Here is a 27007-nt window from a genome sequence, read left to right as displayed (position 1 = left end):
GCTGCGGCGCCTTTCCCTGCGGGGACCGGCCCGGGCTCCCGGCGGGCCGAGAGGCGCTGCCCGGGAAGGCGGCGCTCCCCGCCGGGGGGAGCAGGGGCGGCAGGAGGAGCAGGGGCGGCAGGAGGAGCAGGAGGAGCAGGGGCGGCAGGAGGAGCAGGGGCGGCAGGAGGAGCAGGGGCGGCAGGAGGAGCAGGGGCGGCAGGAGGAGCAGGAGGAGCAGGGGCGGCAGGAGGAGCAGGGGCGGCAGGAGGAGCAGGAGGAGCAGGGGCGGCAGGAGGAGCAGGAGGAGCAGGAGGAGCAGGAGGAGCAGGGGCGGCAGGAGGAGCAGGAGGGGCAGGGGCGGCAGGAGGAGCAGGAGGAGCAGGGGCGGCAGGAGGAGCAGGAGGAGCAGGAGGAGCAGGGGCGGCAGGAGGAGCAGGAGGGGCAGGAGCGGCAGGAGGAGCAGGAGGGGCAGGAGGAGCAGGAGGAGCCCCGGGAGGGAGCACCATGGCGGTGCCGCCGCTGCTGCGCGCCGTCATCATGGGCCCGCCGGGCTCCGGGAAAGGCACCGTCTCCGCTCGGATTATTAAGCACTTCGGCGTGAAGCACCTCTCCAGCGGCGACCTGCTGAGGGAAAACATGCAGAAGAAGACAGGTGGGAATGGGAAAGGGGTGTGTGCGGGGGCGGCGGTCCCTGTCCCTGTCCCGCGGGATCGGTCTCCCCGCAGCGCTGCGGGGGCTCGGGGCACACGGCTCCGCTCCGGGGGACGGAGACACGCTCACAACACATATTCCTGCCCCCGGCCCCCTCCTTCCCTCCCTTCCCCTCCCAGAAGGGGCTTTGCTGTTCCCGTCCCACCTCTCTGTCCCCCCGGCAGAGGTCGGGTGAGCTCGCCCAGCTCCTCTGGAGGCCGCTGGGCTGGGCCTCGTATCTCCGGCCGCGGGCCCCCACACGCCGCCGCCTGCCAGCCTCTTCATCAGCCTCAACGCGGTTATCTGCGCTTATCCTCTTTCCCTTCTTTTGTTACACCGCGTTGTTTCTTCGTCTTGGGTGCTTTTTTACGTGTTTCTCATAGCTCTGATAGTTTCTTATGGTTCCTGCAGCTGGAAGCATCTTAAAAGACAAAAATAGTCCCATCTTTTAACAGGCAGGGCAAGAGGAGGGGGTTTGGGAAATCAGACTTGTTTGGATGCTCATCTGATGGCTAGATGGTAAAGGTAACTAGAATCGTTACACAGCTATTCCAAAATTAGGCCTAGTTCTGAGCTGGCACACACTGCTTTCAAAAAAAAAAAAAAAAAGGGGGGGGGGAGGGGGGCAAAATTTTCGAACTGCATAGCTTTAAAAATTATTATTGTCTCCTGAGTTCATATCATGCTTAGGTTTCAGCATGGTCTGTGTTTACATACAATGGTGTTTATACTAGGTAAAAATATTAATTATTCTTGCTGTATACTCATAGCTGGACCTCTGCCTCAGTTGAGACACCACAGTCCCTGTCTCTGGTGATTTTTGCAATGGTGGAAGGTTTCCTCCTGACTTCCACATCTGCTTTTCTATATGGTGGGGTGAAAAACCTTGTGAGAAGCATCTCAGGCTGCACACAATGAAGGGAGAATATTATTATTTCCAGCAACTTCAAGGTGTAGAGTATTGCATTCACTTGTGAGTATTCAGTGTATTATTATGCCTAGCTAATTGGCAGTCTGAGTTTTGGAATACTTATAAGCATGTTTGAAGGTGAAGCAGTTGTGATGTGATTTCCACATGTCTTCACACAAATCCTGTTTACTCAGTAAGGATAATGACTTCAGTACAGTGACTAACTTTGCTATAGTTGATATTGTAGATATTTCAAGTTAATAATTTGTGAGGAGCACATCTACATAGACATACCTGATCATAGTAATGTTATTTCTGTCTGGTTTCACCATTGTAAGCTTTTATTTACAGAGGGTCACAAAACTGTTCTGTTAAGAATTTTCAGTGTAAGACCTGATGGGTAGCCACTCCAAGAATACAAAGGAAATGTTATTTTACCAAGTGCTTTGAGGCTTACAGTGTTTACTAAATACTTTAGGTTTTGTGCAAGACCACAGAGCACCAGAATCATCCTGAAGGTTGTGTGAGAAGAGGAAATTGCAAGTGGAAATATTATATTGCTTGAATTGAACTGGGAGCCTGAGATGATGGAGAGAGAAGTGATTACACAAATAATTCTAGGTGGGTTGGACAGATGAAAGACTGTGCAGGAGAGAAAACATGTGAAATGGAAGTTTAACACACACGCATTAAAATCTAAAACATGAATAAAGAAGTCAGTGGACAGGTTAAGAGGTGAAGTTTGCTCTAAATTAGCTACAGCAGAATTTACTAGAATCTGTTATGGAGTTTCTCATTCACTAGTAAACCCAGAGGAAACTCCATTGCAAACTCATTGAAAGTCAGTCACTAGTTGCAGAAATGGTTCCCAGAGGGTTTAGATGAAGTATGAGGTAGCAGGACTAGGTAGTACAATAAAAATAGGAGAACAACTGAGAGAGAATTCAGAGAGCCTTCACAAGTTCAGTCAAGGCAAAGACCAATGAGTTTTGATTATAATGGAAGACTCCTGCAATATCCAGTTCTTTGGTAAATGAGTTACACTAAGATGGACAGTTAAAGCCCTTGGAAAATTAGATATAGTTAACAATAGTTATATGGTACAAATTTTGCATTTGCTGTCTTGTGAAAATGGACATTGGTGAAAAGTCCTGTTGAAGATGAGTGTCTTTACCATTCTGCAGTTATTATCATGTTCTTCTGGACAGTGGAGAGTCTGTGACCACCTCTCTAATCCTAAGGTTGTTATCGTCTGATTATGGCTAGAGCTTGATTGCTGTAATGTGGTTAGAACATGCCATTCCTTTGTAAAACCATGGAACATGGATACCTGTCAGAGGGAATAAACCTGCGTTACCTGCAATTCTGAAGATTGCCATGCCTGTAGTGGTTTCAGACCCAAACCTGAAAAAACCCAGAACTAAATAATGCCTACAAAACTCCATGAAATCCCACTCCCAACAGCAGGGATGTGGGGGGTGGGGCGCGGTTTAAGAAAAAGAAAAAAAAAGACAAAGAAAAAAAAAGAAGCTGTGAGATAGTGCACCAACTTTTTGTCCTAATATATGGACAAAATAATATATAATTTATAATAAATAAATTTTATTTTAAGTAATATATACCCATTTGGATATGGTTGTGCCTATTTTGTTCCTTCTGTAATAGTGACTTTCTAAATAACCTGAGCTCTGTATAGATGGGCAAAAGGCAATGTTTTTCAAACTCTATGGGTGTAATAATAGTTTGCCATATTCTAAATCTTTCTGGGCTCAAAAACTCACAAATCTTTCCAAAGTAAGTTAGAATTGTTCCCTGTGAACCTTGCCTTGCCCATAATTTTAGATCATTGTGGTGAGAGCAATGCTGCAACATAAATTGGTAGCAGAGCTAAGCATCAAGTACACATTAAACTATCTAGACATGATTTATTCCTTCTCCCAACCTACTTTTGCAGGATACATGGTTCAAAGCACACTAGAATAATAAAAGTGGTATGAAGAAGGGAGGTAGGGAAAAGAAGAGACATTTTGTACCTAGGCAGACAGTCACCTGCTTTCCAGTTTGTGACGTGCTGGAGGACTCAGCCGCCACAGTCTGACTCTTTCTCCGATTGTAAGCATGTTTTGAAGTCTGGCCAAGGTGCACAGTGCCTATTTCTAAATGGTCTTTGTACTTTTCAAAGCCTGACTAAAGATGTGAACAGGCAGTAAGGGGAAATGGTTCCTTTCTTCTTTTTTTTTTTTTTTTTTTTTTTTTTTTTTTTTTTTTTTTTTTTTTTTTTTCTTTCATCACCAGATCTACTATTTGCATTATTTGAGGGCATGTACTGCTTTTCAGTTCCTGATCTGAAGAAGGGCCTCTGTCCTCTTGCACATTCCATGCACTGAGTGATGGGACTGGCATTTTTCATTGCTTTCTGCTGAAAGTAGTCATACCTTGTGTGCGTATATCAGTCCATCCCATTTTCTCTTCTTTGGTTTTCTGTAACTGGATCTCAGCTGGCTGCAAGTAAAGGCTTCTGCAGATCCACAATGAAACCAGTATATAACTGCTATTCTGGATTACTTAACATAATTAGGCAATTGTTTTATAAATGAAAGATACGGAAACTATGCCTAGGACACAACCCATGTGACTGAATTTCTTCCTGGCTGTATCCATTATTTGGTTGAACTACAGCGTGCTACTGCCTGCCATGTTGGAACATGGTGTGATAGCTGGAACTATGATACACAGATGGAATTTTAGTGAGCCAGTGGGATAAATGACTGCTACTAAAGGTTAGTGAGTTCCATGGGAAAATACTAGTGTCAGTATACTCCTATAAATAGTGTACAATATCTATAAACATCCTCTTGCAACTCCAGTAATCATAAAAATACTTATCTGGCAAGCCTATTCCACTGCAGACTGCTTTCTTAAACGCCAAAGGCATTTATGTTTGTAAGGGAGCCTAAGTGTAAGTTAGTAAGTAGCCACTAAGCTGAGAAAATAACTTTTCAGGAAGTCTGAGGACTGATAGGTTAATAAACTTCTATCCTTTCTATTTCTTATTTTGAAGACTCTTGGCTAATGACCTCTCCTCATTTTAGTTTTTGGAACTTCATATTTCAAATACATACTAGTAAATTTATTCACAGGATGAGGATACAGGTGTGTTTTGCCCTACAGCTGGATCTAATTAATCTGATACATATTTGCCTGGTCAGATCCTAGTTGATCATCCAGATGTTTTTTTAATTTTGGCACGCATGCTGTCTGTCTTGTTTACAACTTTCCTGTATCATCCCGATCAAAACAATATTTTGCAGGCCTGTGGGCTTTTTTTCACTCGCTGGAGGTCAGAGATAGTGTAATGCAACTTTTACTTTTACAGAAGTGGGAATCCTTGCCAAGTCCTACATTGATCAAGGGCAGCTTATTCCAGATGATATAATGACACAACTAATGCTGAGTGAGATAAAAGGTCTAGACCGGTACAACTGGCTATTGGATGGTAAGTTATTATTGGATGGTATGTTGGATATCACTGTATATGGAGAGAAAATCTGTTCTGGAAAACTTGGGACTGCTTTGGTCCCTGGTTGCCAGCTTGTTGTGAAATTTTCAGCTGATAGTCTGCCCCAGTATCTTTGGCTGACAAATTCTTTGGGTGTGTCCTGCCTTCAGAACATTATAGGGATATTTAACTCATGTTAAAAAGCGTAGTTCAACATCGCAGAAAAGTTTCAAAACTGGCAATTCTGGTATTTTTAATGATAATTTATATGCTATTTCCCTGTTAAAATAGGCATCGAGAAGTTTCTTTTTTAAAGTCTTTTTAAAATAAAGTCCTTGGGGAATGGAAAACTTTTGAAGGATGGGGCTTTGGAATTATTTAAATAGCAGGGTAGGGATGTGATGCAGTAACAAGGTAAGTATGGAAAAGTACTGCAGTAGTGTGGAGGGTAATAAAAACCATTGCTCAATTGCCCTAAAAGGTCTCCTTCCTTTGCTGCGTGGTTCTGTTCTCCAGAGTGAACTGTTTTGCAGTTCTGCAGTGTAAGCTCATTGCTTCAGCAGTCACACTAGAGAGAAAATACTTTTGCTGCTGTCTTCATGAGCTGGATGGCTCTTGTTATTCCAGCCCATGGGAGTGCAGCTGGATGCCCAGCAGAAAAATGCTGTGTAGGCTGGATGCATGTTTTTTCAGACTGTAGTCACAACCTGTCTAAGTAGATAAAATAAAAAAAGTTAATGGTATGGCTTTCTATTTAGAGAGAGTGCAAAATCCACAGTGGTCTTTGTCTCTGAGTGCTTTATTATAGTTATATAGTTGCTCCTACATACAGTAGGATATGTTCTGGTGGCTTTAGTCACAGTTGGGCTCCTCACTGAGATAAAGGCTTCATTCCTACAGTGAACAGTACAATGAAACCTAAACAACAAAGCAAAGAATGGCAGATACTGGTGTTTTTTTTCTTTAGTTACAGGTCCCATGTAGACACAGTTCTAGTCTTATGGATGTGGATGCGTACCAGTATAGCTGTGCCCACTGGCAGCTCTTAGCAAGAGGATTGTGTTGAGACCATAAGAGAATAATCAATTTCTGCTGCATGTTAACATGCTCCTGCCTTTAAACTTTTGGAGCAGAAATTTTGTTTGCATCAGCATTTGTAATGAGATTCAGTGAATTACACTAGGGCTAGTTCTGCCATAATTGGGCTTTGCAGGAACAACACTGTTCTGTTGAAATATGTTAACCCAAAATCTTCAGTTTGGTAACTAAAATGTAGAACAAACAGATGGGGTCATTTAGCTCAAACCAGAGTTGCTGAACTGCTTGTATGCTCACTTAACCAAACACCCACTTACTGCCTTACAATAAGTTGGTGGCTTCTAGCATCATAGCAGATGAAGCAGTCTGAGTTGTATGTGTCTGTGGGTATAATCAATTTAGATTTATGTGCTGTATAATCTGGAGCACTTTTCTCTGTGTTCCTGGAATCTTCCTAATTCATCACATGTTGCAGATCTTCTGTATAGAGAAAACACTATGTAGAAAATGCCAGTTCGATTTCAATGAAATGCTTTTGTAAAGGCACTTCAATTTTTTGAGGTATTTTCTCATTACTCAGTCCCAAGAAAATTCATTTTCCAGTTGCATAACTTAGAAGCATGGTGGCTGCTAATTGTAAGAAAGAACAGCAGTTTTTGAACAGTATTCAACAGCAGTGTTAAATGTTCTAAATGTTCTCTTAACATTTAGAAGCACTTCCATGAGATAATGTGAATATGGAGAAATAGGATGAGGGCAGCTCATGACCGTGATACAAATCCAGTGCAAGAGACATAATTCACAAGCAAGCACTTGATCTGAGTTAATCAACTCTGTCTATTTGTAATGTTTTTCCTTACTCATGCAATGGACAGATCAACATTATGCAAGAGTTTCTTAAGTTTGTACCTACCTATCAGTACTTGCTTTTATGGGGAAGTTTACTTGTACAGTATGATGCAAATTACAAGCCACTTAAGAACATGAGACTATGCTAGAGGTTTTTGTGACAAGGAATTAGGATGCAATAGCATGTTCTGCAGTAGTTTTGACCACTGAAGGTCTTGTGCTCAGTTTTTCATTTCAAATTCTTTGTGGAGACCTTGGCTTTCTTGTTCTTTGTTCCCACTGCACCCCTCCTAAGTTCCACTAGATTTATCTAATAGTTTCAGGCCTATAGAGTAGGAAGCCACAGAGTTCATGGGGCAAAATGCAGCATCTTTGAAGTGAAGAGACAGGTTCCTTCCTGATCATTCTGAGTGTTCTCACAGTCATCATATCTGAGGACAGTTTAATACATTAAAACTTCTAGGAGCCTCCTAAATTTTGGACTGCCTCTGGTAAATATATTTAGCTTACTGCAGCTGAATAAAACAGGTTTGTAATGGCCACCACCTTAAGCCAGACTTACACAGCTGTGAAAGTAAGAGATGTCACAAATGTTTCTAGATTGTTCTGACTTCTGAGTTAAGCTTTTCACTGGAACTTTTATTATTCCAAATGTGTATACAGTGCTTTTATGCAGTGTAGTGGTATGTGAATATATATGAATATGGGGCCTTTTTGCACTTATTTGTTAGAATTTTGGAAGGATGATTAGCTAAAATGAAGAAATGAAAGCTGGGAGGCATTTAAAAAGTTAAAATGCCATGACACAGTGAAAGATAATGGAGAACTTGATGTCTTTTCTATCTTTATAGAATATGACAATGCTTTTTGGTTTTTTTGCTGTGTAACAATTATTTTCTCTAATGACTCAATGCAGGTAATTTTTTGCTTTAAGTCTGCTTTTGGAATTTTATGAAGTTGTTTCCTTTAAAAAGGTTTCCCCAGAACAGTTGCTCAGGCAGAAGCCCTCGATAAAGAATGTGACATAGACACTGTGATTGACCTAGATGTGCCATTTGAGACCATAAAGTGTCGGCTTACAGCACGCTGGATCCACCCTGCCAGTGGCAGAGTCTACAATCTTGAATTCAATCCTCCCAAAGTGCAGGTAAGCCATATCCATTGGTGTTGGCACTAAATAAGTGCTGCATTGCGTTTGCTAGCTGCAGTAAAAAATTGTTTGCATGTTGTTTCAAAACACAACAACTCAAAAGAAAAAGGCTCATTTCATTCCTTGGGAGCACAGAATCTTTCTGGTAACAGTGTACTGGTGTGAGGGTACATTAGTGACCTGGTAGAACCTCAAGCTGGTGGACAACGTCCCTGCAGAGCAGAACACCATGGTGTTTTATAAGCTTTTGTTAAAACTGTTCACTGATCTGGAATACTCTCTGCCTTGCACAAAGGCACAGGATCTGGGCATGGTCTTAGCCTGTTTGCCTGTACAGTCCAAAATGTAGCTTTCTTTTCCTTCCTCCAGAGCAGGAAACACCAATAGGAATGTTCCTATATTTATATATAGGAAACACCAAATCACCAGGAATCCGCCTAATGCTTTCCCTGTGTTTATATTTAACCAGGATGAGTATTTTCAAGGGAAGAGCTGCTGTACTGCAAAACTGGATGTAGAAACTTTCAAGTAAGGGAAGCTTTTCAACAGATTTAAGAACTTATGAGTTGAGATATCCTAAAGAGGAGCTTGAAGATAAAGACTGTACATTGCTACCTTAAATTTTTTAAGAACAAGGATTTGCTTTAGTCCAACTCAGCTAAAACTGTATTTCATCCTTAACTCTAAATAACTTAGCTGTTGTGGCATCACATTTCACCTGGAAGCTCTATTAATTTACATCAGAAGCACAGTAGTTTTTGGATTTCAGTGTTGCAGGAAAAGAGGCCAGCTTGAAATACCAGGTAAGCACTGAAGTGAGCAACTGAAAACATTGCCTTTGATTTGTTTAAAACAAGGTATTTAAAATCATGGTTATTTTCAATTGCAGAAGAGCACAGGCAAGATGGAACAGAGAATTATCAGACTTACCAGAGTAGACTTCAGCTGCCAGAGCTTTGCTATTAGGAACTACTTTGCCTTTCACTAATTAGCAGACTTATCACAACACAGTGGACTGCAATACTTAAAGTGAAAACATGAAATAGAGCTAAACAGGTGAAATATGGTTGTCTCTATTATCTTAATAGACTTGCAAAATGCTTACTTACTTAGTAGGAACAAAAGTTCACACATTAGGTCCCTACCTCTGTAGGGAAAGCTTCAGCTGACTCTTATGCCATTTTTTTTGTACAGCTGTTGCTAAATGACAACTTTTCCATGTTGCAACTTAAAATCAAAGGGCCATTAACTCCTTTGCCCATTTTAGTATTGTCAAATGAAGGTCCACTTGGTGTCTTGTTTCCTGTTATACAGGAATGTATTACCAATAATACTGTTTTTGCTTGTACATGAAGGTTTTGTCTTTATATTCCCCATATTCTACAAATGCTCCAGAGGACAAATTAATCAAGTTACCATGAACTAATATTCATTGGCAATACTGTGAAAATATTTTTAACTAACAGACTGTTTTACTGGAAAGTCAACAACTTACATTCCAGATAAGAACACATGCAGCAGCCTCTCTCTTTATAAGCAGAAATCTACACCCTGATTAAGTGGAAATTGATCATTATTTAAATTTAAAAAATCACACAAACCATGCTTAAACAAAAGTAAGAAGTATACTTTGGTGTTTGCTTTTAACCATGATTAGGGCATTGATGACATCACTGGCGAGCCGCTTGTTCAGCGTGATGATGACAAGCCAGAGACTGTCAGCAAGAGGCTGCAGGCTTATGATGCACAAACAAAACCCGTTCTAGAATATTATCGGTAAGTAGTAAAGTCTGTTCTTCCACATTCCAAAATCTTGTTGTGCATCAGCATAAGAACAGATCTCTCCAGTTACAGAATATATTATACCACAACAGTGAGTGCGGTCTGAACAGCTGTGTAACTTTCAGGAATTCAGTAAGAAATCAACCCAGTAGAATGAGCATCGTTTTCCCATGTTGTATGACACCTTCTGGAACGTGTGTGGTAAAATAGCCTGTCACTGCAGCCAGCCATATTTAGCTTTATAAAGAGTGCTATGCATTATTCAACACATCATAGTACTGTTCTGAGCAACAGCTCTGGTGGGTGAGGTAACAGAGACAGTTCCTTTTTTTTGCAAGAATTAAGAGTATTTTGTTTTCTGGATGTATAAGTAGAAACTTTTCTAACAAGTCCAAGGGGTTAAGAAGTGATACACAAATAGAGAAACTGTTAATGAGGATTTAAATGTGGTTGTTCTAAGAACAGGACTATGATTGGACCCAGCTAGCTAGACTGTCTGGGAATAAATAGCTAATTCAGAATTGTCATTTGCATTGTGTAGTGGAAGCGAATTACTAGTTCTTTTAAGAGTAAAAATTGTACATTTCCCTTAATGTAAAGCTGCAAGTATCATACTGCTAATATATAGATATATAGTAAGTCACCATGTAGAGCTTTAGTCCTCACTTGCCTAGACAAAGAAATGAGACTCTGAATGATTGTCTCTTCTGTATTTCCATATTCACCACCTTTCATTGTATTCTTCCAGGACTGTTGAGCAGAAAACTAGAAGCTCCATCTTTGGGGTTAGGTTTTGAAGAAGTTTTTCTAGATTGACAATAATATTCCCAATTTTGTTAGATTTCTGAAGTGAAAATACCTCAGAGCACCACAGTAAGACAGATGCCTAAACTGTTATTACTGGTAATAACATACTTGACAGATAAAAACTAGCTCCTACAACTAATTCAGAATAATTTATTTTGTGCCTGTCTATTTTGCTTGTCCTGATGCACATTCTTTGAACCATGAGGTGCAGCCTTATAATACCTCAGTTAGTCACAGCCATCTGGACAGTGGCTGTACAGCACATGCCGTGGGACAACATTGCTACTTTACCCTGTTTATGGTTAAGTGCTCTGGAGACAGGCATCAGTTTTGTGAACTGATGGTTCAGTAGCTAACTGTTTGAGGAACAGAGTAATGAATGTCATGCCTGCATTTCCAGTTCTACAGCTCTTCTGATGAGTTACATCATATGCGTATTTTCACACTCCTGCCAGGGTGATCTTCAAGTGAGGTGGAGATTTTGCAAAAATTTAACAATTTGACATCTGTAATGCTTTCTTCTTTTTCTTCCTTAGGAAAAAAGGGTTATTGAAATCCTTTTCTGGAACAGAAACCAATAAGATCTGGCCACATATCTATGCTTTCCTTCAAACCAAGTTGCCAGATGTGAGCCAGAAAGATGCTGCCAACCCCAGGTGAAAATACATCAAACTTCTGATCATCTGTCATAGCTCCCTCCCGACATGAAAATCCACAATCAAGGATTTGTTCAAGTAATCAACTAGACTCATCAATAATTAAAGTCCAATGCTGTCCTTATGTCCTTTTACCATAACTTACATTATGGTAATTTTTTTTTTGTCTGCGGTTATCACTTTAATGCTGAATTTTTTTATATTAAATGTAAATAATTTTAAAAATACAGTAAGTGTCTTTAACAAAAGCAGGTACTCTTTTGTCTCTTATTTGGAAAATACATTTGCAATATTGATTGGTGAAGGAAACACATTTCAGAATACCGCTTAATTAGAAAGCACATTGACTGATTTACTCAGTAAATGAAGCAATGACAAGGACATGAAAGCACATTTCTTGAACGTGTGCCCAGCTGGAGCTAGCCAGAACCTGTGAAGAACAATGACTACTGGTCTGCAAAAAGCCATTTCAGACCAGAGCTGGGATGTATGTAAATTGATCTTATGGAAAGCTTAGCTTTTCGTTTGCTTGCAGAGATGTTGATTTTGCTCACCATAAATTATACTTAGTACCAGGACAAATAATCTAAGCACGTATTATGTTTGTATTTTGGCCCTCAGAACAACCATTCTGCAGGCATGGGAAATGGAATTCCAATGATGTGTAACACATTTGGTAAAGCCTCTGTCTTTGTGTGACCCTGTAAGACTATATCAGTAAAAAGATAGCAGATACTGAACAGATTAAGTGTAACCTGATAAACCTGTAGCTAGATGATCTTGACCAGGGAATATGCCTTTTCTACTATCTTTGAAAACAAGTGCTCACTGATGCCAGTGACATGATTTCCAATGGTCAAAATACTAACTTTTTTGCTACTTACTGTAGCAATTTTTACTGTAGCAACTGGACTTGTTTTCATGAGATTCTGGTCTCTGACCAGCTCTTGTGTTTATTCACTAGATAACTGGGAATACAAACCTCCAGTCCACACTTTTTAACAGCCCAGAGAATGCACTTTGGTATTTTTCAGTGAATCCTCCTAGCTCTTTTTTAATGCTTATCAGAGTTGGAGTTTCAAGAGTCAGCAAAATCTGAGGAACAAACAACTCGGTCTAAGTAATGCCTGAAGTAGCTGTGTCCTAGTAACGTAGGTTCCAATCTCCTTTACCAGTGACTGTAAACACCTACAGAGCTGGGGTGCTGACATACCTTGGACTGCATCTGCACATCCTCTTTTAGCATTATGAATATTGAGACACACTTGAGTGTAAAAAGAGATGGTAATTGTAGGATTTGTGAATATAAGCAGCAGCTATGACTACAATCAGTTTTCCCTTCATTTAAAGGAAGCTTGCCAAGAAGGTTGAGCACTTGTACTGTTGTCTTAAGGAAATGTCTACATACTGCAGTGAGAAACCCTGATTAGCTCTTGTATTTTTACATTTTGATTTCAATAAAAAAAGAGTTCATTTTTTTGCCAGCATACATAAATTTCAGTAGTCCAGAAGGAGCAGGGGGAGACAATTTCCTTATTGACACTTATTATCCAGTTTTATCCCCTTAGAAACTTAAAAAATAGCTTCTATTGTGTAACAGGCTGCTAGATAACAGCTCTACTGCTAAGGGTAGCAGTTGCAAATCACTGTCCTACATTGCCCTTACTAACCTTGCATACAACATTCAGTGAAAAAAGAACCTGAAGTTACTTGTTTTCCTTTAAGTTTCCATTAATAATTAACTAATAATTAAGGAGGAGGCAGTGTTTACTTATCCTTTCCTGGAGTATCTGTTAAATTTAACCAGATGCAGTAGAAATTTATATTTTTTCTCTCCAGTTTACGTGTGAGACAGAACTGCTCCTTGCTCTTTTACCTTCAGTCTGTTTGCAAAAGAAGACTAGAGAGCAGAAGTCACATGGAAAGCTACTTCTATGAGTGGATCTGCTATTGCATTGGTACTAATACTCTGGTATATTCTGCAGACTTAGACTTCTCTGTATCTTGGCTGTAGGTAAAACTGAAAATTACTGGATTCTATTTCACTGAATCATAGAATCATTAAGGTTGGAAAAGACTTCTAAAATCATTGAGTTCAACCTCTGCCACCACCCTGCCAAATACCTTACAGCATTAGGTGCCATGTCCAGTCATTTCTTAAACACTTCCGGGGTTGTGACTCCAACACTTCTGTGGACAGTCCATTCCAATGCTTGACTTTCTGTGAAGAAACCTTTCAGTGAAGAAAAGTCCTCCTGATGTCCAACCTCAACTTTCCCTGGCACAGCTTGAGGCCATTTCTTCTTGTCCTGTCACTTCCTAGCTGGGAGAAGAGGCCAAACCCCACCTGTCTACACCCTCCTTTCAGGCAGTTGTAGAGAGTGATAATGTGCCACTGAGCCTCCTCTTCTCCAGGCTAAACAACACCAGCTCCATCAGCTGCTCCTCACAGGACTTGTGACCCTTCATGAGCTCCACTGCCCTTCTCTGGACATGCTCCAGCAGCTCTGTGTTCTTCTTGGAGTAAAGGGCCCAAAACTGAACACAGGATTTGAAGTGTGGCCTCACCAGTGCTGAGTACAGGGAAGAATTCCTGCCCTGGTCCTGCTGGCCACACTATTGCTGGTACAGCCCAGGTGCCATTGGCCTTCTTGGCCACCTGGGCACACCCTGGCTCGTGTTCAGTCACTGTCACAGCACCCCCAGGTCCTTGTCCTGTGGGCAGCTTTCCAGCCACTCTGCCCCAGCCTGTGGCACTGCCTGGGGTTGTTGTGCCTGAATTAAAAACTGGAGGTAGGCTATGACCACTAAACTTGAAATCAACATGCCTTCCAGACCTTACATACAATCAGAACAACTCACTGATGAATGGAGAGTGTGTACTGATACCATTATCTGAGGAATAAGCTGCCTTTGCTAGTCTTCCAATTGCAGTATACATTTTTGCAGACAGACCTGCAAGCAAGTAAGAAAAGCACAGTAGAGTTTTGGAGTGCAAGGTTCTGTGCAAGACCTTGTCTAGAAAATGTATTTGCATTTCCAGCTTCTTAAACAAGAAGCTTTTGATGGTTTTCCACTTAATGTTTGAGTTGACAATGTCAGAAACCCACTTTGGTTGAGTAGCATATGAAATACCTTTCGAACACTGCATGACACCTCACCCTGTATAACCTGTAACAAAGCTTTTTGTTTAAACTGAGGTCTTTGCCTAATCCTTATACAAGTTCCCTTCATCAACTATTTCTACCATAACAAGACTTGGTTTTAAAAAAAATATTCTGAAGTTAGCCTGATGAACAAGAAGAGAATCAGACTCCCAGAAATCATACAACCCAGCACTCATTTGTAGACAAGTGTTGCTTATGTCTTAGGATTAAACCAAGTTAAGTTTAATGAAAGTACAATATAACATTTATATCCCCTTAGTAGAGGTAGAAAGCCAGTGTTTTAATCCAATCCATTCAGATCAGAAATACTGATACCAGATACTGATTTATTGCTATTAGTGATAACCAAATTTGAGAGCTTATACTGTCAGCAAGGTAGCATGAATACAGTTGCAATCTCCAATATTCAGAGTAAAACATATCCACATCTGTAGTAAGACAATAGCAGATTCTACCAAGAATCTGCTGCTTCTTGTAAACATTGTATTTGTGCAGATGTTTAATTTCTAAAGTCATGAAAGGCAAGGTTAGTAGCAGAAAACACATCCAGTTTCACATTCGGCAATAAAAGAACCCTGCTCTTCAAGGACAACTAAAAACCTAGCAGCACATTTCAAACAATATTACAAGTTTTTTTCTTAATTACCCACCCTTCAAAGTCCCGCCCCCCAATCAAACAAAAACAACAAAAATCTGACACGAAAAATAAAGTGCAGTACCCAGAAAAATAAGTGTCAAGAAAATAGCCATGTTTGTTTCTTTGGGAAAAAAAAAAAACACAAAGGGAAAAATAAAAAGAGTACTTGGCCTCAGTCTTAAAAGTACTATAATGTGTCCATCATTTTGGATTCTTCTTCATCTCTTTGTATCACAGAGTTGAAACTGCAGACATCTGTGTTTATGGAACCTTGTAGATCTCCTGTGTTCTGGAACAGACAAGAAAATTGACAGCTTAATGCTCCATAATTGTATACATGGAGGGAGAAACAGAGTCAGAGAGAAACAAAGAAGACCGTTTGCATTGTCTATCTTATGATAAGACAAATTTACAGTAGAAAGGAAATAAGGCCTGAAAACATCCTCAACCAGTATTATGTCACTGTTCCAAGAATTTTTAAAATTTGCCAGCATAGCTTGTATTTGATCTTAATATTTTTAGCACTTAACTGCACATTTACAAAAAATTCAGCTGTTTGATTTATTTCTGAGAGGTACTTTAATCAAATTATTTCCAACAAGTATTTTCAATTGTGCCTCATTTCCTAACACACAATTCTTACAATCTTTTAAGTTGTTTCTTCATTCCAGAATGTGGCCATAACTGGAACGGCAAAAGACACCTAAGGGTGCTCAGTTTCCTTTTATCACAAAAGGAGACTTTCCTTAGGCTTGACTTCTCTTGCTCAGAGAAGTTGTGGGGTTCCTGGCAATGTTGAAGGCCAGGCTGGATGGGGCTGTGAGCAGTCTAGTCTGTGAAAGGTGTCCCTGCCATGGCAAGGAGTTTGGAATAGATGATCTTTAAAGTCCAGTCCAACTCAAAGCATTCTATGATTCTGTGACTTACTTGACTGATCCCATAATTTTACACTGCTTGTGGTGATGACTGAGAATACAATTCTAGGATCTGATCAGTTTTATCATGCAGTGTTTATTTTTGGCATGAAAATGTAAAGGCACTGAACAAATGTATACTTTTGACCTTATGCTGATGCTGTGTGAATCCCAGCAAGTAAAAAGAAAGCCTATATATGCCTTTTGTATTAATAACACCACATGATTTATCCCAAGCACTAGCCATGCAAGAAATAATCTTTTTTCTATCTCAGAAAGGTATGCCTTCTCTAAGCAGGACATAATCCTGCTTTAGTTAAATTAAATTTTAGAAATAATAAACCTACCTGTAAAAAAGATGTCCACTCTCCCACACAACCAGGACTGACATTGAGATCATGGAGTAACATAGTTTGAAAGCCATGTGATTGTGACCAGATTCTCACTCTTGTCTTGAATGCCTCAAGTTCATTTTTAAAGGCCTCAAAGTAGCCTTCTCCTGTCTGCAAAGAGAAAAATTAAATATTTGTTTTTCAGCCAGATTTACTTTTGAATTGTGAGCATATATAGTGCTGAAAAAAATCCATGCAGTAATGGCATGTTATATCTTTTGGGGAATAACAAATGTGAACAACTCAGGAATAATGTTAGTCAATTTAAAATTACATTTTAGGTAGATTTCTTTTTAAGACAATCTGTCCCATTTATATGCATTATTCAAGTAACTGATTTATCTGAGAACATGTAAAACTAAATCTAATTTTAGCCTTTCATTTATTTTAACTTGGAAGGTATCCTTACAACTGGTGCTTGTTGAAGCCCTCCTGTCAAAAGTAAAGCACAAACTAACTCACATTTTAACTACACTCATTTAGGCAATATTAAGATCCATTAGAGTCTTGAACAACTGAACACAATCTACAGCAAATCCCAATTTCAGTTTTCCCACCTTTTTCTTGCACAGCTCTGGATTGCCCTATTTCGGTCATGAGAAAAGGGCACTGTTTATATATCTGCTCCACTGTAAAGGGCAGATGGAATGGAAAAGTTGTGACAAAACATAACTACATAACTTTGAAAACGTGTAATTAGTCAAAAGACCAGTTTAAGACCAGTCCGTGTTTGCTGTTGTTACTTAGTTATTTGTTGTTTGTAACACACCTGCTGTCACTCTGCTGCATCTTGCTTTCCACCTGCAACAAGCAAAATCTGCTAAGGTTTCATTTTCAGAACTAGAATTACAATGAAGTATTCTGTCTAGAAAATAATTGCTAACAAAACACTTTCCCATAAGCCTAAATCAGTCAACAAATTATTTAGCCTCACACAGTTAGGAAGAAACCCTCTCTAAAACACTGGTCTCTTGTACTGTATCAAGAGTTTCTCACAGTATTACCCAAGTTGACTTACTTTGGCTTTCTGGAAAAAGAGACGAAAACATCCCCTTGGATCCACATTGCAGCTTCTTGCAATTTCTATAATAAACTGCATTACAACTGCTTGGTGTGCTACTTGCTCCATCAGAGCTCTTTTCTGAAAAAAAAAAAATTTAAAAAAGGTTGAAGTTCTCATTTAAAGAAGTTTCCTGTGATTATATTTCTAAAATTCAGTAGAATTTCCTTTTGCTTCAGCTCCTAAGCAGATGTGAGCTGATGCTTACAGAAGCAAGAGGACTCATAATCAGCTATAACTAGACATAAATGTGACAATGCACTATCAATGAAGGAGAGACAGAAGAACATTTAAAACAGCTAATGAAGTTGATCACCTTTCTACTGTGCAAATGGAAAAATGTGCGCTTCCAAAGATTTAAACATCTTCATACCTGTTCGGCTTCTAGATGAAAACACCACAACATGAGATACCTAGATGTTTCTTCACATACAAGGTATGGGTGATCAGACAAAAACCTTTGACTATCATCCCATCTGCTCAGCATACCTAACAAGAAAAACACAGTTAAGATATTCTAAACAGATAAATCATTTAATGCAGCAAGAAAGGTACTTGCATTGATACCCAGTATACATAACAACTTGGCAATTTACTAACCTCAGAATGACACCATGCAGCTAAATTTGGGGGTTCTATTTATACATCTAACCAATGCTGAAAGAGCGTTACCAGAAGGCATAATTAGACTTTGAATATACTAAAAGTAGATTATAACACTCATGCATTTCTACTAATGCTGATAATTTACTTTTAATCAGTTCTCATATGCTAACACAGTGGTGTAGATATCTCATTAGTTACAACAACAAATAGCTTAAAAAGTTTATGGACAGAGACTTATAGTAAGTGATTCTAACAAACACAAATCCTCTAAATGTTTGCAAATAAAACCACAAGGAACAGAATCTGTAATCTGTCAAAAATTGAAATGCTTCTGACACATAGTTTGCTAGATTTTTAGAAAAAAATCAAATTAATTATACAAACAGCTTGATCTCAAAAAACAAAATCACACCAGTATTGGAAAGCTAATCAGAACTTTGAATTGTGGTATCATGTCACTGCCTTCAAGTAACAAGCTGAATTTAAAAATCAGAATTCAATGCCCTTCTTAAAATTGTCCTTCATGTATCTCTGACAGTCATTATGGGCAACAGGTACAGCTTCATCCATCGATCAGCATATAATTATGACTGGGCTAAAGATAATTCAATGGAAATTACCTAAGCTAATCTGAATTCTAGCAAACAAATGCTGAAACAGAAAGCAACAGCCTACATTTTTTTTTGACTGTTTCCAAGTTACTCTGTGTAAGTTCTTTATTGCTTTGAAGCCAGAGCAGGATCCAGAAGCAGGACTCATGAAATATAGCAAAGTCCATACTGCCCCTTAGCAGCAGCTAGCATTTTCTGAAGTGACTTCAGAAAGCATTAATGTACTGTGGCTTTCTACAATGGACTTAGGCATCACACATAGCTTTGAACTCAGGAGGTATAAAAAAATTCACCTTTTGTAATAAGGTTGCTTCTGTAACAGTAAACTTGAATTTAGATAAAGAGTAATTTTGCCCAACTCTCAGCTAGGAAGCTTACAAGATAGCCTCTTCTTTTTCTACCTGCTGAAATGCACAGCAAGGGAGATGTTTGCTAATTCCAACATCATTACACTGACCAGTTAAGGTACTTGAGAGAACCTGTGCCTATTACTATTATTTGCATTCTCTGAGAGTGTTGTGCATTAACTTGATATTTGAAAGGTTTCCTAAGGCTAACAGGGCTCAAAGCCCTTTCTTTAAAAGAGCTTTAAACCCCTCAGAAACCAAAAACGTAGTAAAAACATGTTTCTAAGAACAACTGAATTCTGCCAATCTACTCTTATTCTTGATTGTTCCAGAATTTCAAATATGGCTATACTATACTATAGTGTGAAACCAGCCTGAATGGCAAGCACTTCCAAGAACCACAAAAATTTCAGATTATGTTACAAGATCAGCTTTGTGCTCAATTGGGTTAACAATTTCGACTGAGCTAAACTGACACCTAGTGGATAATTAGTTTTAAACACACAATTCTGAGCACACATACTCTCAGTGTAGTTGTTAACAAACATTAAATCAGCCATTACCCTTACAGATTAACAGCTGACAGAAAAGCATTTATAAAACAATTAATTTAATCTCCTTTGAAAAAGGAGGGAGCCATGGACGACCCATGCACTTTTATATACATGACTGACATTTCCAGGAATGTCCCTGCCTTTTCCCACTGGTGTAGAACAGCCCTTTAGTCCTGATAACATAAAACTGAACGGTCTGTCATTTAGGTCTTTTATTAACATTCATTCTGTACAAGAATGAGCAAACCAGCACAAATTCTGTAGGAACCACAAGATTTTGGAAAAACATACTCACCGAAGTGTCTAATCTTTTGTTCATGTTTTTGCATAAGTGGTTCAGACACAGCTTCATCTTCAATTTCTTTTCTTTTCTGATTAATAAAACTCTGAGGAAGAGAAAGATTGTACTATCACATGAATTCCACACATACTGTTTAGTGATATAAAGTTAATATATATTAATATGTTACTGTTTAGTTTAAATTGCTATGTTCTAATTTATCATATTTGAGGGTTTTTTTTAAAAAAAAGTGCATTACCTAGTAACAGAATTTTAAAGTCTCCTTATAGTCTCTGAAAAACTTCTGTAATCAGATAGGAACTTACTGATCTGTCATGAGAATCATGTACATTGCAGCCTGGATCAGATAAATCAATGAAATTAGCAGATGTGATAGTGATGCCAAACTGATTTTTGCTTATATATATCTCTCATGTGTATTTGTAGCTCTGTAGCCTGTTATTGTGTAGCTATATAGATTCACAGCTACTCAATTAGCAAGAGAGACCTAAAGGGTCAACCCTCATCTTGGTTCTTCTGAGACCAAGGACAACACTCTCATAAAGAACCAGAGAAGAAGGGGGGGCTTCAGAAGAAAGTCAAACCAAGAGGGGGAATTACCTCAACATCTGTGTTTCTATTTGGGCATTCTTGTCAATTATGCTAATTTGCTACATTTATAAAACTGTAGTTGCTCTATGTCACATGTGCACCTGAAGGGACCCTTCATAGAAAGTTAACCACATTTAACACCTGACTGTGTCTGGCTTGTGACTTTAGGGCTCAGAAAAAGGCAACGATAGCTGTTGAAATCAAAAATGAGATTCTGCTATTAAAAAAAGTTCATGCTAAATAATTGGTATTACAGTAGACTGTATTAAAGACATACTAACAGTTTCATATTCAGGGTCTGATGGGACATTTAAAGATGACAGAGTTTCAACTCTCCCTGCCCAGGCAAGAACATCTTCCACTGGATTAGGCTGTTCCACGACCAGTCCAATCTGACCTCTGTTGCTTCTAGGGATGGGGCATCTACAACTCCTCTGAGCAACCTCCAGAGTCTTGACACCCTAATAATAAAAAAATGTCCTCCTTATATCCAATCTAAACCTACCATTCTTCATTTTAAAGCTATTCCTTCTTGTCCTGTCACTACAGGCTGTGATAAAAAATGTTTCTCTCCATCTTTCTTATAAGGCCCCTTTAAATACTGAAAGGTCACTTGAAGGTAAGTAAGGGCTCCCTGGAGCGTTCCCTTCTTTGAGCTCAACAACACCAGCTCTCCCAGTCTTTTCTCTTGGGAAAGATGCTTCAGCTCTCTGATCACCTTTGTGGTGCTCCTCTGGAGCTGCTCCAACAGGAGTCCTTGTACTGGGGACCCCAGAACTGGGTGCATTACTTTGGGGGTGGGTCTTAGGAGAGCAGAGGGGCAGATTCCCCTCCCTGGCCCTGCTGCCCACACTGCTTTGGATGCAGCCCAGGACACATCTGGCTTTCTGGGCTGTGAGTGCCCATGGCTGGGTCATGTCTACCCTGTCAGCCACCAGCACTCCCAAGTCCTTCTCAGCAGGGCTGCTGTGATCTGCTCATCTGCAGCCTGTGTTTATAGCGGGGATTGCCCCGATCGAGCTGCAGCACCTTGCACTTGACTTTGTTCAAACATAATGAGACCCCCATGGACCAACTTCTCCATCTTGTCCAGGTTCCTCTGGAAGGCTTCCTTCAGGTCTAATAACTGCACCACTCAGCTTAGTGTTGTCTGCAAACTTGCTGAGAGTGCACTCGGATCCCTCCATTTAATTTTAATGAAGATATTTCAATAACACTGGTCCCAATACAGAGGGACACACTGGCCCCTGATGTCCACTGCGACTCTGAGCCATTGACCACTACCCTTTGCATGCCACCAACAAACCACTTTCTTATCCATCTAACAGTCCACTCATGAAATCCATCTCTCTCCAGTTTAAAAGAGATGTTGTAGGAGACCACATCAAAGGCCTTGCACAAGTCCAGATAAATGACATCTCCCCCTTCCCCTGCCCACTGATGCCGTCACCTCATCACAGGTCACTGCCCAGGCCACTGAATTGTCTGGCAGGACCTGCCCTTGGTGCAGCTGTGCTGGCTGTCCTGAACCACATCCCTGTCCCCCCTGTGCCTTAGCACAGGTTCTAGAAGGGTGTATTCCATGATCTTCCCAGGCACAGAGGTGAGGGACGTGTAGTGTTTTTGTGCTGTACAAGACATAAAAGACACTCAGAGAATAGTAACAACTGGAATGAACAAAAGAGGCTAGAAATCGTTTCCATGCGCAATGATGTGGGGTCATACCTTGTTAAAAACTTCTTTACTAACAGGATCTGTGTTCCATAAATTCTGTCGTTCCCTCTGATTTAGTGCTTCTTCTTTTCTTCTCCACTCTTCCTCTCTCCATCTCAACTCGGCAGCTTCTGTCCTTGCTTGAGCAGATTCCTGATCACGGGATTCTGAATTATGCAGTGCTAAACTACCAAATTTTTGCTGAGCTTCTGCTAGGTTCCATGTGCATTCTACAGAGTGCTTCACAAACTCTCTTTCTTTTTGGCAGGCTAATTCAATCCCTTGGCTATATGTCTGTGAAGAAAATTAGACATGCTATTTATGGAGAGAAAATTGTTGGTTTACAGTTTCTATAGAAGCAGACTGGCCTAAATCCCAAAAGTAATAATAACGGACCTGTAAGGCACCTTAGATATGCAGCATTATAACAGCAGAAGTGATGAAGCATGGCAGTGTACAGTTATGTCTTCTAGAAAGAGATTTACAATTCAAGCCACCTTAACTTTATTAAGTGTATTTGCAAAATCACAGATCATGTGCTGCTATCAGTAAAAGTCTCCAGACTGTAAAAATACTTTTGAGACTGCTGAAATCCCTCTGGCTATCTCAGGGCTGGAATATTAGCAGCAGCCAAGTGTGAGAGAATACTCTGAATACACTTCTGATAAGGAAGTATTGGATTTATGACGTCAGATCACAACAGTAAAGTAACTGCTGCCGCCTGCATTTCAGTATTAATACCTAAACAGATGGCCAACGTCTTCTCTTGAACTTGCACTAGAAGTGGTATTTAGGTTATAAAGTGGCCAAGGCCCAGCACAAACACGTGCTTCTTCTGGTCAAATCTGTTGAGGATGTCACCACTCATAGCTGAGAGAGAAAGGGGACATCTTCAGCAACCCCGTTTACTTCCAGGTGTGCTTACAATTCACACGCAGTAATTCAAGGAATTATCCTCTACAGCATATGCCATGCCTTTCGCACCAAGAATGAAGGAAAAATGCATCCATATGCATTAGCTCCTCAGCCTTCCACTGCCACGTTATGAAATCTGCAGTGCTGATAACCTCTGGCAGGGGCACACGAAGGACAATTTGTGAAAGATTATCTTTAGGAAACTTTAACGCAAGTAAACCAAACGTATTGTCCCAACTTCGGGAATTACAGCATTTTTATTTCTGCAGTAACAAGACGAAAATTCCACCGTTGGGAAAGTAACGTAATGGCAGCTACTTGCGGGAACACACAATTCCTCACACGGCGTTTATAAATCGCCGCCTCGCCCTGGCCAAGAGAGGAACACACCGCTGCCTACCCGCTCCTGGGCACGGGGACGCCGGGATAATGGGATAACTCCAACCCAGCTCCTTCCTTCCGCACCCTGCCCGCGCTGGAGCTGCTACCCGGACCCCCCTGTCCCGCGGGCCCCCGGAGCCCGCCGGGCGCTCCCGCACGGCCCGGCCCGGCCCGGCCCGGCCCCACACGGCCCCGCACGGCGGCCCCGGTCCCGCCGCCCCCCGCGGGCCGCGCCGCCCGCACCGCCCCGCACCGCGGCCCCGGGCGCTGGGCGCCGTGCGAGGGGCCGGGGCGGCGGGGCCGGGGCACGGACGTACCTGCACCTCCGGCAAGCGCTGGCGGAAGGCGGCGGCCTGCGCCCGCTCCTCGTCTTGCTCCTCCGGGGCGCCGCCGTCCCGGGAGCGCGGCGGCCACAGCGCCATGCCCGGTGCCGTCCCAGCGGCGCGACCCGTCCGCCGGAACTGGGGCAGCGGCACTTCCGCCGATCGGAGCGGCCCGGAGCGCCCGCCCTCGGCGAGCCGGGAGGAGCGAGGGGCGGCGCGGCCCCGGGGCGGGGATGAAGGCGGCGGGGCGGGCGGGCACGGCTCTGCCTCTGCCTCGGCTCCTCCCCTGCCCCTTCCCTGCCCCTGTCCTGCCCCTGCTCCTCCCCTGCCTTGCTCCTCCCCTTCCCTGCCCTGCCCTGCCCTGCCCTGCCCTGCCCTGCCCCTGCCCCTGCCCCTGTCCTGCCCCGCCCTGCCCTGCCCTGCCCCTGCCCTGCCCCGCCCTGCCCTTCCCTGCCCCTGCCCTGCCCCTGCTCCTCCCCTTCCCTGCCCCTGCCCTGCCCCTGCTCCTCCCCTGCTCCTCCCTTGCTCCTCCCCTGCCCTGCCCTGCCCCGCCCTCCCCTGCCCTGCCCTGCCCTGCCCTGCCCTGCCCTGCCCCGCCCTCCCCTGCCCTGCCCTGTCCTGCCCTGCCCTGTCCTGCCCTGCCCCGCCCTCCCCTGCCCTGCCCTGCCCTGCCCTGCCCTGTCCTGCCCTGTCCTGCCCTGCCCTGCCCTGCCCTGCCCTGCCCTGCCCCTGCCCCTCCCCTGCCCGTCGCTCCTTCGTCCCTCTGGAGGGCCGGGCCCTGGTTGCGGGTTGCCGCCCGGCGCTGGGGAACTCCCAGGTGTGCTTGTGTGTACATGTGTATCCGTGTGGTCCTACTGTCCTAGGAGCTCCTGGGGGGCTGTCTAGGGTGTTTGATAGCCTGGCTCTCATCTTGGAATGGAAGTTAGCATGAAATGAGGCCATGCCTTTGTGGTAACACCCCTGAAAGGATTAAAATGTGCCCTTGTTGTAGCCCTGCTTTTTTACCCATGGATTGACTTTAGGTCTTCCTCCTAACAGGAGGCGCTGACTGATTCTTTGAGGGGTCATAGGTGTAAAGTCTATTAGAAAAACATGCCAGGAAAACTTCCAGTTAAACTGGGAAGGTAGGGGACCTGTTGCTGTGTGTTGTTTATTTAACACAGGGATTACTGCTGTGGCCAGAGGGATAATACTAGTATGTTGCTCACAACAGTTCTCGTCAGATGGAAGAAAAAAACCGGTTTTCACTCATTTTCTTGTAATCAAATGTTTCTGTGTAATGCTAAGGCCTATGAAATTTAGTCCCTTTTACACAGGATGATAAAGGCCAAAAATACAAAATAAAAGAACTCCCAATGATAGCTCTTAACCTGGCACACTTTTGAGGTTATCAGTAAAAAAACCAAGCACCTCTGAGTCCTTTCTGAGACAGGGTCCAGCACACTTAGACTGATGCACATGCCTAAGACTGGACCAAGGAGTTTCATGTGAAAGTATCCTATTTTTTCATAAGGTTACATTTCCTGGTGTGTTTCTGGCTGAGAAACCAACATATTTCTCAGTTTGTGCATTTTGGATCAACACAAAAAGGCGGAATGAACACCTTCCTCCTGTTTCTCCTCTCATGTCTCATAAGGTGTGCTTTGAAAAGGTGACTGTGGTTTGTTGCATGCCTTGGGCTAGAAACTGATGTCTCAAGTCTTGTACAAGATGAAATTCAGTTGTAATCTTATTTTTCTTTAGAAGTAGTAAGTTATTCTTGTTTCACATGTATTTCAGCAGAATAAGATGAATTATTAGGCCCATTCCTCAAACAGAACTTCATATTTCTTTAGGATTTTATGACCTGGAACTTTGACATAAGTGGTAATGAGAGGTCATCTCCCACATGGACAGTTCTTACCTAATCTCAGTAATAGCAACAGTCTATATGAGGGTAATTGACATTATTTTGATTCCGCTATGATTGATCTGGGATCAATATGACGCCCTAATTATAATATGGTTATCATCTGTTAAGATTTCTGTCTATATAGGAGACATAAGATGTAAATGAAGATCTAAATAAATGACAGACAAGTGGGTTTGGTGCCCTTTTTACACGTCCCTCAAACACCTGGAACTGATGATAACAGGAGCCTTTAGTGTTTTTCCTGTACCTTACTGTACGTTAATGTATATTGTGCTTGAAGGTTATTTTTTTTTTAAATATGTAAGACAGGATGGCTGTGTTTACTGACAAGCAAGTCCATGCTGAAGCCATTGTAAAACAGGAATGCAAGAAGTTTAGAGGAACAGCATATTTCTTATCTACTTCATCCAAAAGCTTCTTGATTATTTTTCAAATTATGCTCACTATTTGTGTGTTTCTCTGAAATTGACATCTGGCTCACAAGAGGCCTTTCTTTGAGTGACATGTTGGTTTTTCCTTTCCCATCTGGTAGACCTTGACACAAGTGGAAAACTACACATGGAAGCTAAAGTATAAGTCTCATTAAGGCCTTTTCCCCATCTCAAGGAAAACACAACTCTGAACACATGACTCTTTGATCTCTATGCAATAAACCCCCACAGCCATGTTATGACCAGAAGTGGGAAATATAACCCTCTTCCACAGAAGAGTAGTTTCTTGCATTTCTCATCACCCTTTACTTACGCTAAAAGTAAAGTAATTCACATGAAGTAGATGTTGTTACATCAGTTCATCATTTGTCTCACCACACATTAGGGTTTTTTGTGCCTGTGACCTTCATTAGTAGGTGTTGACAAACAGTGAAGTGGTACATTTTCTTGGAGAAAACATGGCTTAGGTCAGCCCTCTTTAAAAAAGACAATTGCTGAAATATTGTCTGAAACCATTGCTGTCATTTGAAGAAGGATGTTGATGTGTTCAAAAACAAAAAAAGGAAAAAGAAAAAAGAGTAGCAAATATTAATAAAACAAGAGGAATGCAGCTGAATGCAGCTTCTCTAAATAGGTAAAATGTCTAACATTAATGCCCAAATAAAATCAGTGATAAAGTTCCCATTTACTTGAAGGGGTCAAAATTTCACTCCAAGGTTTGCAGAGTATTTGAATAAGACAATTCATTGCAGTAAAATAGACAAGAGCTAAAGGCAGACAAATGCATTT

General features: G+C 41.6%; 2 protein-coding genes across 4 annotated transcripts; one reads left to right on the top strand and one right to left on the bottom strand.

Annotated features, from left to right (window-relative positions):
- Window positions 1-426: 426 nt before the first annotated feature.
- On the top strand, window positions 427-11601 carry AK3 (adenylate kinase 3). 3 transcript variants are annotated; one of them, XM_083882967.1, is made up of 5 exons: window positions 427-634; window positions 4959-5078; window positions 7943-8115; window positions 8588-8646; window positions 9776-9894. In XM_083882967.1, the coding sequence occupies exons 1-5, from the start codon at window positions 487-489 to the stop codon at window positions 9882-9884; spliced, it is 609 nt and encodes a 202-aa protein (XP_083739093.1). In that variant the 5' UTR covers window positions 427-486; the 3' UTR covers window positions 9885-9894. The 3 variants fall into 3 exon arrangements, with proteins under 3 accessions (XP_083739093.1, XP_083739092.1, XP_083739094.1); XM_083882966.1 differs by lacking the exon at window positions 8588-8646 and adding an exon at window positions 11244-11599 and having other exon boundaries at window positions 432-634; XM_083882968.1 differs by lacking the exons at window positions 427-634; window positions 8588-8646 and adding exons at window positions 2061-2203; window positions 11244-11601.
- Window positions 11602-15258: 3657 nt separating this feature from the next.
- CDC37L1 (cell division cycle 37 like 1, HSP90 cochaperone) lies at window positions 15259-24079 on the bottom strand. Its single transcript, XM_083882911.1, has 7 exons — window positions 23870-24079; window positions 22269-22550; window positions 19947-20037; window positions 17907-18022; window positions 17492-17614; window positions 16429-16584; window positions 15259-15456 (listed from the first exon to the last, which is right to left on the bottom strand). The coding sequence occupies exons 1-7, from the start codon at window positions 23972-23974 to the stop codon at window positions 15355-15357; spliced, it is 975 nt and encodes a 324-aa protein (XP_083739037.1). The 5' UTR covers window positions 23975-24079; the 3' UTR covers window positions 15259-15354.
- Between the last annotated feature and the right edge of the window lie 2928 nt (window positions 24080-27007).

Source organism: Zosterops lateralis (assembly GCF_965231275.1).
Source record: "Zosterops lateralis genome assembly, chromosome: Z".
Taxonomy (NCBI): domain Eukaryota; kingdom Metazoa; phylum Chordata; class Aves; order Passeriformes; family Zosteropidae; genus Zosterops; species Zosterops lateralis.
This window is presented reverse-complemented; position numbering and strand designations above follow the sequence as displayed.